The sequence below is a fragment of the Penaeus japonicus genome, unplaced genomic scaffold, assembly GCF_977035675.1.
Source record: "Penaeus japonicus unplaced genomic scaffold, GWHDUDI00000001_assembly GWHDUDI00000011, whole genome shotgun sequence".
Classification (NCBI taxonomy): Eukaryota; Metazoa; Arthropoda; class Malacostraca; order Decapoda; family Penaeidae; genus Penaeus; species Penaeus japonicus.
Window position 1 is genome coordinate 25,772,678 of NW_028234413.1, and position 12,500 is coordinate 25,785,177.

The 12,500-nt window shown below is 33.8% G+C and overlaps 1 protein-coding gene across 4 annotated transcripts in view; it reads right to left on the reverse strand.

The window, feature by feature from the left end:
* Positions 1–6,361: 6,361 nt before the first annotated feature.
* Positions 6,362–12,500, reverse strand: part of LOC122263686 (lysophosphatidylserine lipase ABHD12) — an 18,096-nt gene continuing 11,957 nt past the window's right edge. For all 4 annotated transcript variants that reach the window (XM_043032274.2, XM_043032272.2, XM_043032275.2 and 1 more), the window contains exons 9-10: positions 11,377–11,504; positions 6,362–7,996 (exon numbers count right to left, since the gene is read on the reverse strand). In XM_043032274.2, coding sequence (XP_042888208.1) covers positions 7,960–7,996; positions 11,377–11,504 — 165 coding nt within the window. In that variant the 3' untranslated portion in view covers positions 6,362–7,959. The remainder of the gene's footprint in view (positions 7,997–11,376; positions 11,505–12,500) is intronic.

The following is a 12,500-nucleotide window of genomic DNA, read 5'->3' on the forward strand; positions in this document are numbered from 1 at the left end:
ACAGCCTGATACCAAATGTTATAATTTTATTAAACTAAAATGTATGTATTGGACATGAGTTTTTTTTTTTAGAACCTGTAGTGTTTACGGCATTTTACAGTGATGAATAATGATGTGATATTATATTGTGAGCTAAAGCAAATTTGTGATCAGTGGCTAATCTTTTTTCTTTTTTATCTTATATAAATGCATTAAAGTCCATCCATGTGAACAGCAAAACAGAGCAAGCTATGGGTTCAGTACATTGAGCATGCGCTATGACTTGTAACGTGTCTTCTATTCATTACTGTTTATCTTCAGTCATTGCAGTCATTAGCACATTTTGATTTTTCTGATGGTTCCCTCACTTTAACCTTTCCACAAAATTGTCACTTGCACCTGGTGTTACTTTCCTTTAAAGTGAATTTTCTCACTAATGATGTCATTGATCATTAATGAGATATTTCAGAAATTAGTTCACTATTTGAACAGTCTTACAAAACAATTTTTTGTGTGGTATATAACTGAACTAGAGAACTCTGAGCTTAGACAACTATATAATGTAAGAACTGTAGATCAATATCTCTTAATAGCTATGAATGAACGAGTGATTTCTTTATATATTCAGTCTATTCACTTTTTATCTGCAGTAATTCATTGTCTTTCTGTATGTACCATCACTACTAGATAATTTTGCTTCTCAGAAATGCATTGAATATTGCTCTTAATAAAGATTCAATAGATAAAGTGTTTTATTCAGTGATCCTTCATCATTGCTACTGAATTTCACATAAGATGATTCTTATCATAGCTGCTATGACAACAATTTTATGTAATGCATAATACATCCAAGGATGTTTGTAATAGTTACATATTAATATAATTGATATATTAATAAATAAACTATGTAGTCTCCCATTTAGAACTGTACTACTTTCAGTAAGACTGATGCAAGTTAAGGTGTATAGAAACAAAATAAAAAAATAAATTCAATATTCATCTTCAAAGCTTAACCTCAGCAATAAAACCTGTTCCATTCTACCCTTCTTTCATGCCAGAAAGAAATGTGAACTTGCTTGAATAGTAACTTATGACACACGACTCATCTGTCACACAGCTGGCATTAACTCATGAGGATTTTCTGAAGGATACACAACATTAGCTTTCTGTTGTTTATTGCAAGAAAAGATAAAATATATATCTATATTACATATCTAGAATGTCTTTGGAATGCACTAAGCACCATGAACAATCAGTGAGCATGTAATTCCGTCATTAAACTGCACAAAATATCAAGGTAATTTTTTTTTCTTATTCTTATAAATTACTATTTGGTAATGTATAATCTTATACTCTTATGTCTTATCATGAGAAGAATATTCATTCTGATATTGTATACAAATTTGTAGTGTTTAGCCTGCTTATTAAAGATTAAGCATAAAAAGTATATGAACATAAGCAAACATACAGTCAAAATTTAAAAAATATGAGTGTTATCTTTACCATTGCATCTCTCTCTCTCTCTCTCTTACACACTCACACTCACACTCACACTCACACTCACACTCACACTCACACTCACACTCACACTCATACTCATACTCATACTCATACTCATACTCATACTCATACTCATACTCATACTCACACCATACTCATACTCATACTCATACTCATACTCACACTCACACTCACACTCACACTCACACTCACACTCACACTCACACTCACACTCACACTCACACTCACACTCACACTCACACTCACACTCACACTCACACTCATACTCATACTCATACTCATACTCATACTCATACTCATACTCATACTCATACTCATACTCACACTCACACTCACACTCACACTCTCACTCTCACTCTCACTCTCACTCACACTTTCTCATTTTCTCTCTTTCTCATTTTCTCTATTTCTCACTTTCTCATTTTCTCATTTTCTCACTCTCACTCACACTCTCACTCTCTCTCTTCAAGCCGACCTTCTCTTCTTTTATCTCCTGTCTCCAACTCATTCCCTTATTATCTTCTTTCTTTCTGATACATAAAATATAGAGCAAACTCATTATGATTTTTGTTAGCTTGGAATATTTAATCTAGTTTAAATAGAATTTATTAGGTCCTATAATCAAAAACCATCATATGCATGAAGGAAAATGTTTAAATGTAATACATAATAAATCTTTAATATATATTACAAACATAAATAGTAACTTAATCATCTATACAAATTTCCCTGAGGCAACACACTTTGGAAACATACTTGACCAAGAAAATTAGCTTTCAAGGTGTTCTTCATGCTGGATAATTTTTCCTTTGCTTCAACTTCATCCTCAGAAATCAGTTTTGTATTTAAAGTTTAGCACAAACAATTTTATGAAAAGAAAGTATAACACATTTAACCATATGTTTAGCTGAAGTTAAATATCATATATATATGTGACAGTTCATCAGCGGAAATCCAAGAAGCCAAGAAAAAATGTGTACAATATGTTCCTTTTTTTGCATTATTCTGTGTAAAGAACAGCTTACTATACTATGAAAGACGATACATATATATACACTAGTATGTAAAAGCAAAGTGTAACACATGAAAATGAGCCAGTGCACAAGACTTTGTATCATCTATATTGGTACAGAAACATGTACAATACACATGCTATGGAAAATTTACAAAGCAAATTACTTACTAAACAGGAACAGGACACCACTTAATTAACATAAAAGTTGTCTGGTAATAACAGTACATTAGGTTATATAACTTCTTAAAAACAAAGCAAGACAACATATCTATGCATACATATACAAATCAAACATACATATATCTAAAAATCTCTTTTGGCCAAAATTCATGAAGTTTACAACATGGAGGAAAAGGAAGAGGTAGCATATCATATCCATCAAATCCTGTGTCCCATCTTTTCTTCTACAAAAAAAATATAAACTAAATAATGTAACTAAAAATACAAAGTAAAAAATAGTATAGCTATATGCAAGCACACAAACATATTCAGACAAATAGATACATACACAGTTACATCAGATAACACATAATATATAGTATATAAAATCCTGTTTCCTAATATAACTACATGAATGGGATTGTAAAGAGAAAAAATACACATTGCAATAATATCACTAGTGGTGAAATGAAAACAATGAATTATTATATTGCAAGTATTAATGAGTGGAAAGGAAGCAAGGGAAAAATAATACAGAGAAATAAAGAGGATGAAGAAGAAAAAGAATGACAACAAGAACAAGAGCAAGAATAAGAGGAATTTGAAAAAGAAGAAAAAAATAGGAAGAAAATAAGAGATAATGTTGATAAATAACATGACAGCAGTAGCTGTAGGAGTACTAATACTTGTAGTTCCTGTATAAACAATAATAGTAGTAGTAGTGTAATTGTAATAACAGTAACAGTAGTTGGAGTAGTTGTTGTGCCAACGACATTGCTAGTGCAACAGTAGCATATTAATTGTCGCTGTCATTCTCTGAATGTCTTTAAAAAATTTACATTAATGTTAAATTCATTAAATTACCAAGAAATTCCAAACATATGCATCACTATCAAAATGTAACTACATTTTACATGCATAGTTAAAACATGAAATTCATTTAAAAGTAATACTTCTTTTAAAAGAAACAAATATTTCAGGGAAATTATATTTTTTCTGAACGAACAGTATTCCCTGTAAGAAATAAAGCAATAAAACCTAAAATAAATAAACGTTTTATATATTTATATCTATTTCTTTTTTAAATAAACTGATACTAATGCTATATGTGTATCATCAAATCAATATCAGTAATAGTAATTTATCAAATATTACTTTCAGATTTTCTTTTTCTGTGTAACTCACTCATCATTTTTGTTCTGTGAGCAGTAACTCTTAAATAATATAAGTGCAAGCTATTTACTTTAACCCATTAACGACAGGTGATAAGATATCACATCAAGTGGTGGCAGTGTCTGCTGCCGTGGACAAGATATTTCGTCATGGCTATCTTCCTGGCAGGTGCACCGGGTGATCGGGCGTATAACGCTTGGCCATGGCCAGTGCGGGCAAAAACCTCAAAGCATACATATTTGAAATATCCTGCATTTCAACCATTTGCAGCCAAAATAGCCCCGTCAGCAATGGGTTAATTCCCATATACCACAATATAATTTCAGTGTTTAAGCCAAACTATTGTATACATAATATGTATTAATCACACATTATAATACCATTTCTTAACACTTTAAACCTTCTAAAAAAATGGAGTTATGTAGAAAACCAGTCTCAATTATATCATACACCCTACCCTATCTGATAAAATCAACTTACTATATCTAAAATGCAGAATCCAAATGCTTATATTTTGTATGAATGTCATGATATAAAAAATTTTATTTCATTGAAATGGAAATGTTTTGACACATGTATGAGAATATATTTTTATCAATATCAGCATTACTTAAAAATCTGTCATACCTTGTCATCACAAAGAACACTACCCATGTCAACAAATAAACCCATTATCAGTAAATAATGAAACCATATTCTGAGTGCATATATTTGGATGTGATACAGCTATCTTAAAAGTCTTTTATGTATTGTCATCACTGGAATGAAAAGGAAATAATGATGTATGTCAGTGCATCACAAATATGCTAACATCACACAAAACACAACCAAAAACAAAACAAAGAAATTTAAGAAAACAAAAACATACTGTAATCAGCGTCTTTCTTGAAAAGCTGGGAAGCAAACGCATACATTTTCCTTTTCTTTGCTCATCAATAATTAGTTCCCTCTTAGTAGCCATGCCAGCATTTAGGCAAGTAATACATATATATATACAGACAAGTGTAATTGCTGTAATATAATAAATTTATGTATCAAACATTTGTTTTTCTTGATACATTCATAATATAATAAAAAGAATGATAAAAAATATTCCTGCCCAATAAAACTGCACAGTAGAGAATATAAATAAGTAGTGTTATCATACATGATAATATTATTGCATGAGTGATAATATATCAGTATAGCCAAAATTCATATTAATCCTAGGAGTACAGACATATATTCTTTCAATATTGTTTTCACCCTCAATGTGCAGGATTGAGGTAAATGAAAAACCACTTGACAAAGAAAATATTCAAACATAAATACAAAACTTCTACTTCTGTTAAAGCAAAGGTACCAAAACACATAACTCTACATTCTCTCAAAATCTATGATCTCATGGCAAGGTCTATATTTGTTTCATCAAGGATATTGGTCCAGTTCCAATATTTTCTTCAATATTGAATCTAACAAGTAAAGTAGCAGTACTTTTTACAGAGCTGATATGTATGTCCTTGTGCTCATATCATCTTACCTTTTTTTTATAGGTAACCACTATGGAAACACTTGTTACCAAGAATGAAAATATTCATTCTAGCAACTAACGAAAAGTCATATATAACTATTGCCAACAACTTGAATCATGTCAGAGATAACCTAAATAAAATCTAATATGAATAAATTGGTGTATGGAATATAAATATACCAGTAATACATACATATAAATAGCATAAATATTATGTTGTATAATTTTTCATATTATATATATCATGCATTTATGCATATATACACAATACATATCATCAGAGTTTATGTGGGAGTGCGAGCATGAGTGTAAGATTAGTGTTAGGTTAGTGTTAGGTTAGTGTTGGTATTTATTAGTGTTAGTGTTTATTATAGTTAGTATTTATTAGTGCTAGCATTTATCAATGTTAGAGTTAGTGTTAGTCTTAGTGTTAGTGTTAGTGTTAATGTGAGTATATGTGAGTGTTAGTGCAAGTGTGGGTGTGAGAGTGAGAGTGAGAGTGAGTGTGAGTGTGAATGTTAGTGTGAGTGTGAGTATGTAGTGCTAGTGCAAGTGCAAGTGCAAGTGCAAGTGCAAGTGCAAGTGCAAGTGTTAGTGTTAGTGTTAGTGTTAGTGTTAGTGTTAGTGTTAGTGTTAGTGTTAGTGTTAGTGTTAGTGTTAGTGTTAGTGTTAGTGTTAGTGTTAGTGTTAGTGTTAGTGTTAGTGTTCGTGTTCGTGTTCGTGTTCGTGTTCGTGTTCGTGTTCGTGTTCGTGTTCGTGTTAGTGTTAGTGTTAGTGTTAGTGTTAGTGTTAGTGTTAGTGTTAGTGTTCGTGTTCGTGTTCGTGTTCGTGTTCGTGTTCGTGTTCGTGTTCGTGTTAGTGTTAGTGTTAGTGTTAGTGTTAGTGTTCGTGTTCGTGTTCGTGTTCGTGTGAATGTGAATGTGAATGTGAATGTGAATGTGAATGTGAATGTGAATGTGAATGTGAATGTGAATGTGAATGTGAGTGTGAGTGTGAGTGTGAGTGTGAGTGTGTGTTTTTAATAAAAGTTTATATATATGAATCAAAAATTCATGCTTTTAAAGCCAAAACTATTGGCACTTCTTTAGTTTACAAGTTGTCAAGTTGTTCAGTGAACAAAACATTTCATCTAAAACAATCATTAAAAAGTAAAATGAACCCACAAATTTCTCCTACTTTGATTTACCATTCAAAATTGTTGGAAGAACTTGCAAATCTATAAAAAACACTGAGGCACAGCATGTGAGATTACATAAATCAGAATTGAAAGTTCTGCTTTTCATTCAGTAGACTGCAAAGGAAGATTTGATTTCTGTTTGATGAGTAAGTATCTTACTTGGGCTATAGTTTTACACTTAATGGAGTACTGGTCCTTGTAGCAGCATCCATCAAACATGACATTATTCTCAAAATTGTAAGATAAAACAATATTCAAAAAGTCCAGATACAATTTGTCAAAGCTTGTTGATATTTTTCATGTAAATGGCATAAAAAACTGCTTTTCAGAATATCATTGAGTTTGAATCCAATAAAAGTTAGTTTATATACTTTGAAGAAGCAATTATTTTGACTCATCAAACACTAAAAATCAGAAAAAAATGTTTTAACGAAATACCTCATCTAGTAGTAGACTGTAAAGGAAGATACCAACCATCAGCTATATATTGCATTTTTTTAGTTCTCCCATCTATGACTAGAGAGCACTTTTACCAGAAGGTGTCATTTGTATCAATGCCTGCTTCATTTCTTTAGTTTTCTTAGTTGGCTAATCAATATCCATGAAACATCAAGGCTTTTTTATCAATTAACTGGTCCTTAATGTGAAACATTTCTAAAGATCTACAGCTTGTTTTAACACATCAATGTTTGTGGGACCTGCTACCCTTTAGATGCAAAAATAATATACCTTTATCCACAAAGTCTTAACCATTTGAGCAATCATTTTCAAATTTAATTTTCCTTCTTATATTTTATCTCTAATTCAAAGCAGGGTTACAAAGGTGCAAGAAGTTAAAATAATGCAATCTGACACTCATATCCAAGAGTGAAAATTTACAAACTGTATACTATGAATTTTCTTGTCAGTTTAACCTACATTAGAAAATCAACTAGTGTTACATGCTATAACAAACAAAAGCCACAGCAAACATCACTAACAAAAGATCATATTTGCTGATATACCTCATCATAAAAGCAAAGGTAAAATATATTCATATAACTGCAGTCCCGATCTTTGGAAACACCATCAGACACACCTTTTAAAAAAAGACACATATCACCACATAAAAAATAATACTTTTACTAGAGGAATTTCTGATGAACAGGACTTCATACTACTTTAACACCAAAAAGTATTGGATGTAAGTGGATTTTCCTAGTATACAAGATACACCACTTAACAATTACTACAATTACTCACACCCTATGTAATACTTTATAAAGATAAAAACTAAATGGTCCCAACACACTTCTTCATCACTTACCCATCATATTTAGGTTACTTACTTCCTTCTTTGCAATGAGTATTATCTTCAGCATATTGTGCATTCAGTTTGCAAAATGCATGTTATACATTCAACTTTTGGATCTTCAGCAGATCTTTTTAAGTTGATCCTTCCATTGCCTTTGAAAAGAAATCCCTGGAAAATAAGCATACACTTTATGATAAGAGTCCGACTAATAACTTCGCTTATATAAACTACCATGCACACTGCTCACTGCTGATTAACCCATTGCCAACGGGGTGCCTAACGACCTAACTGGTCATCAAGGCAGGCGGTCTACGACACTAGCGGCACCAGCTAAAAATTAGAGGGACGGTGAAAGGGTTTTCTCCACACTCCAGGTAGCGCAGACTATCCCAAACAATATTTTTCCATAAATCCATCATAAAATGCAAGTTTAGGCTGATTTTGGAACCCTGTAGCTCTAGTGCTAGTGCTGTTAAAGCCATAATACTTCATGACTATGTGCGCATTTCAACTGTGAGCAGATCCTGATGTCGCATCATGCACGCATTGACACTTGTCTCTTAGGCCTAATAGGTGCCAACATGTATGTCATGACACCCGTATGCAATGGATTAAATACATGGTCTTGGGAATATAATACAATACTTTTGAGTCTTTAGATATTCATAATTTGGTAATACCTTTGCCTTTGAAAAGGATTCCCTGGATAATCATCCCTGGATAATATGACAGCATTCTGACTTAAAAACGACAATGCACACTACCGGGGAATCATAAATGCGTGTATAAAAATCTTTTACTGCATATATAACCAATGATGTTATTGACAATAATGAGGCATCTGACAGATAGAAAATACTCTTTTTCTGTCTGAGAGATCTTGTGCTTAGGCTATTGTAGTTAGGTATAATAGCTAAACTCATAGCAGACAGTTGTCATGATATACACGACAGCTCCAAAGAAGCCAAAAAGATAGGTGTCATTCATGCATGACACGACACTGGGAACTGCTCATAGTTGAAGTCACAGTCATGAAGTATTATGACTGTAACAGCACTAGTTTCAGAGCTACAGCTTTCTAAAGTCAGCTTAAACCCATGTTTTGTGCTGGATTTTAATTGGTGCTGGCAGCATCCTGACTGCCTGTTAGTTCATTAGGCGCCCTATCCGCAATGTTAATCAGAAACATCAACCCAGTAATTTTGTGCAACTGTATCAAAAAATCTGGGAAGACATAAGAAAGGCAAAAGTCCACTCAGCAACTCTAAAAGTCCCATTCGCTCCCCCACCACTGTCAGCTCGTGTTGCCAGATAAGACTACAAAATAACATAACCTGAAGGCAAATACACAGCCTTCATGATGGGAGGGGAATCTATGCATCAGACCTTCAAACAGAAAAAAAAAACATTTTCCATGCATCAAATGCCTCATTTTCTGGTTCATCCAAGCCTGGTGCAAAGGTTGGATATAAACTGGAAAGAGATGGAAGGGAACAGGAACACATCAATAACAAACTGACATTATAAAAGTAAAGGCTTATTTGCTTAACCCAATGCCGCCGGCCGCCGGCCACAGACGGCGATTATATAATATGATAGCACGGGTGCCGTCATACGCCGTCAATGATATAATTGATTTAGGCCTAAGCGTTCGAGAGCCCCGGCATTGACGCCATAAAAGACGAAACGGCCCGGCGGGAATGGGTTAAAAAGTACTGGTAGCTGGTTACAAACAGAAAAAAAGGTTCATGTGCACCAGTTACAGAGACAAAGTTTGGTACAGAAATAGCTATTGTCAAAATCTACCAACTTCCTCCAATCTTTACAAAATGTAATATAAGAATTTTAAATTAATTAACCCATTGCGGACGGGTGTCATAACATACATGACGCAGGAACTTTGGCCTGCCGACGGGTGTCATGACCTACTTGACGTTTGGGGATTTTGGATCACTGATCACTATTTTATTATGCTATGAGTAAGGAGTGAATGATGATGGCAATTGCAGACATAATTACTATAATTACCATAATATTAAGCAAACCTAACATCCAAAACCTCTTTCTTCTAGTACCAGCAGGAGAGAGAGCCTGAATGGCACTCATCCACAGTCTTTAGCAAGCACACAGCAAGTTGACGACCTTTTGCTCTAAAGTACTGCCAATGAAGGATGTGCAGGCAAAACGAGAAGAGGAAGGTGACTCAATCAATACCCAGTGTCTAAAATGTGTTCCTGTGTCAATATGGCTGCCTTTCACTGTGGCACTTAAGCACAGGTTTCCTTCCTCTTCCCTACCTCATGTTATCTTCCTTGTTCTTATTTCATTCATCACAGCACAAAAATACAAAAAAAATTGTCCTCCCATAAAACAGCAATACTTTTATCACAATGAGTATAAAGAAAATAATGAGCTAATATGGATTATATACTACAATTTTAGTCAACTGCAGCATTAATAGAGCCTGTTGTATGGCACATATAAGTCTCTAAACTCAATAAAACACATAAAAAATAAAACACAAAAACGGCTCTAGTTTTACAATGTGACTGAAAGAGAGTGGGAAGATTCAAATTGTGTTAATTCAAGCTGCCTCGCTCTAAAATAAAATATATTCTGAAGACTGGACAAGCAAATCTATCCCGCCCGCAATGGGTTAATATCTATTCAACAGATTCACTAGGCATTGGCTTGATATTGTTTAATTTGGCATTGATACCCACTTTTGTTTCTCATTTTATACTGAAACTTTGTTGACTATGTCTACAGTATCCTCACCAAATTTTTCTATTGTTGTGATTTACACTTTTACTCAGGTTCAAGTTTTATCATATTTTCATGAGCGTACTAGTACAGTCAGAACTCCTGAATATGTTGTGCTATTTCTGCATCACTTATGTATCAAAGTACAGTCAATCTAACCCACTGCATACGGGTGTCATGACATACATGTCAGCACCAATTACGCCTAAAAGACGGGTGTCAATGTGTACATGACTTGACATCAGGATCTGCTCACAGTTAAAGCGTGCACACAGTCATGAAGTAAAATGGCTGTAACGGCACTAACTCCAGAGTTACAGGGTTCCAAAGTCAGAGCAGAGAAAACACTTTCCTGTCCCTCTAAGTTTTAGCCAGTGCTGCTAGTGTTGTAGACTGCCCGTCCTGACAACCACTTAGGTTGTTAGGTACCCCGTCTGCATTGGGTTAATGAATAGTTTCTACTTCACTCTCTTTATCAAATGGTTCTTTTTTTTATATAAGCTAAGGTATCATAAATGATATTTGAACAGGGTATTCATGAAGCATTTCAAATTTCCTTCAGAATTATATTTGTCTGTCATCAAGGCCTTAATTCCCAATGTTTAGTTTCTTTGTCTTAATTTTGTAATACTGCATACATGTCTCTAATGATCAATTATAACTTACATATAATGACACTGTAGACAGTAATCATTTAATAGTTCCAACATATCCTGTACATCAGTTTCAGCCTATATATACTCAACTTAACTAAAGAAATTAACACAACTTTAAAAATATCTTACCTTAAAATGTCTGGCATTTCTGGAGCCCTACATATGAACTTGTGTGCATAACCATATTTGGCATCAAAACCCACAAACTTGATGGGAGGTGCATCTTTGGAACGCACTTTTAAGGCTGTCTCATACAACTGCAAGCAAACAATTATATGCAACATTTAATTAATTGTTTGTGAAAGAGATTTATAATAATGAACGTGGATATTCTATTTTATATGCAAAGAGATTATTAACACCTATCCCAGTGATCCCTAAACTGGGTGCCATGGCACTCTGGGATGTAATGCGAAAATACCTGGAGTGCAGAAAGATTCCTAAATTAAATCAATTCAATGGATAAATCACAATGAGTGTGTACAGTTTATCACACTATAAGTGTAATCTATACAGAAAATGATCAAGTTACGTGCCGCACTGCTGCAGTAGATAATCAAATAAAGCCTATTATTGCTTAACCCTTGCAGATGGGCATATTCTCTCTATATCTATATCTTAACCCATTCACGCCAGGGCTATTCCAGCTCTGAATGGTCAGAATGCCGGCGTATTTAAACGCATAAGCCTAACGCCTCGGGATTCTCGGGCGCACTAGCCGCGAGTAAGCGTGGTACGCCCGCTCACCCAGTGCGCTGGCCTTGACCAAATATCTCAATGCCAGCATCTGACCCAAAAACCACTGAACATGATAGCAAGTCAACCGGCGCAAATGGGTTAAGAAAACATATTTTACCTTATAAAAATTGTTTGTAATTGTAAAGAAATGATAGAAATTATATGTCTATAATCTAATGACATTGGCCATAACCAATACATGTAGTAATTGATACAGGAAGGCCTTAACCATCAGTCCATGTTTTCTGTCATGTGCACATTATTGTAAGAAAGAAAGAACAAAAAAGGATTTATATGCTATTATCTATATATCTACCATAATTCCAGAAATATCCCTTATTACTTCCAGTTTATTCTAACATGAATTAGAAGTAACTAGAGTAATTGGGAACTCTGAGCATACATGGGAGGTAGTTAGATAACAAATTGCCTTAATCCAACATATCTGGCATGGAACCAGATGGTGCATCAATACCCAATAATGTGTTATATAGCAACTTATCTTCACCCAACAT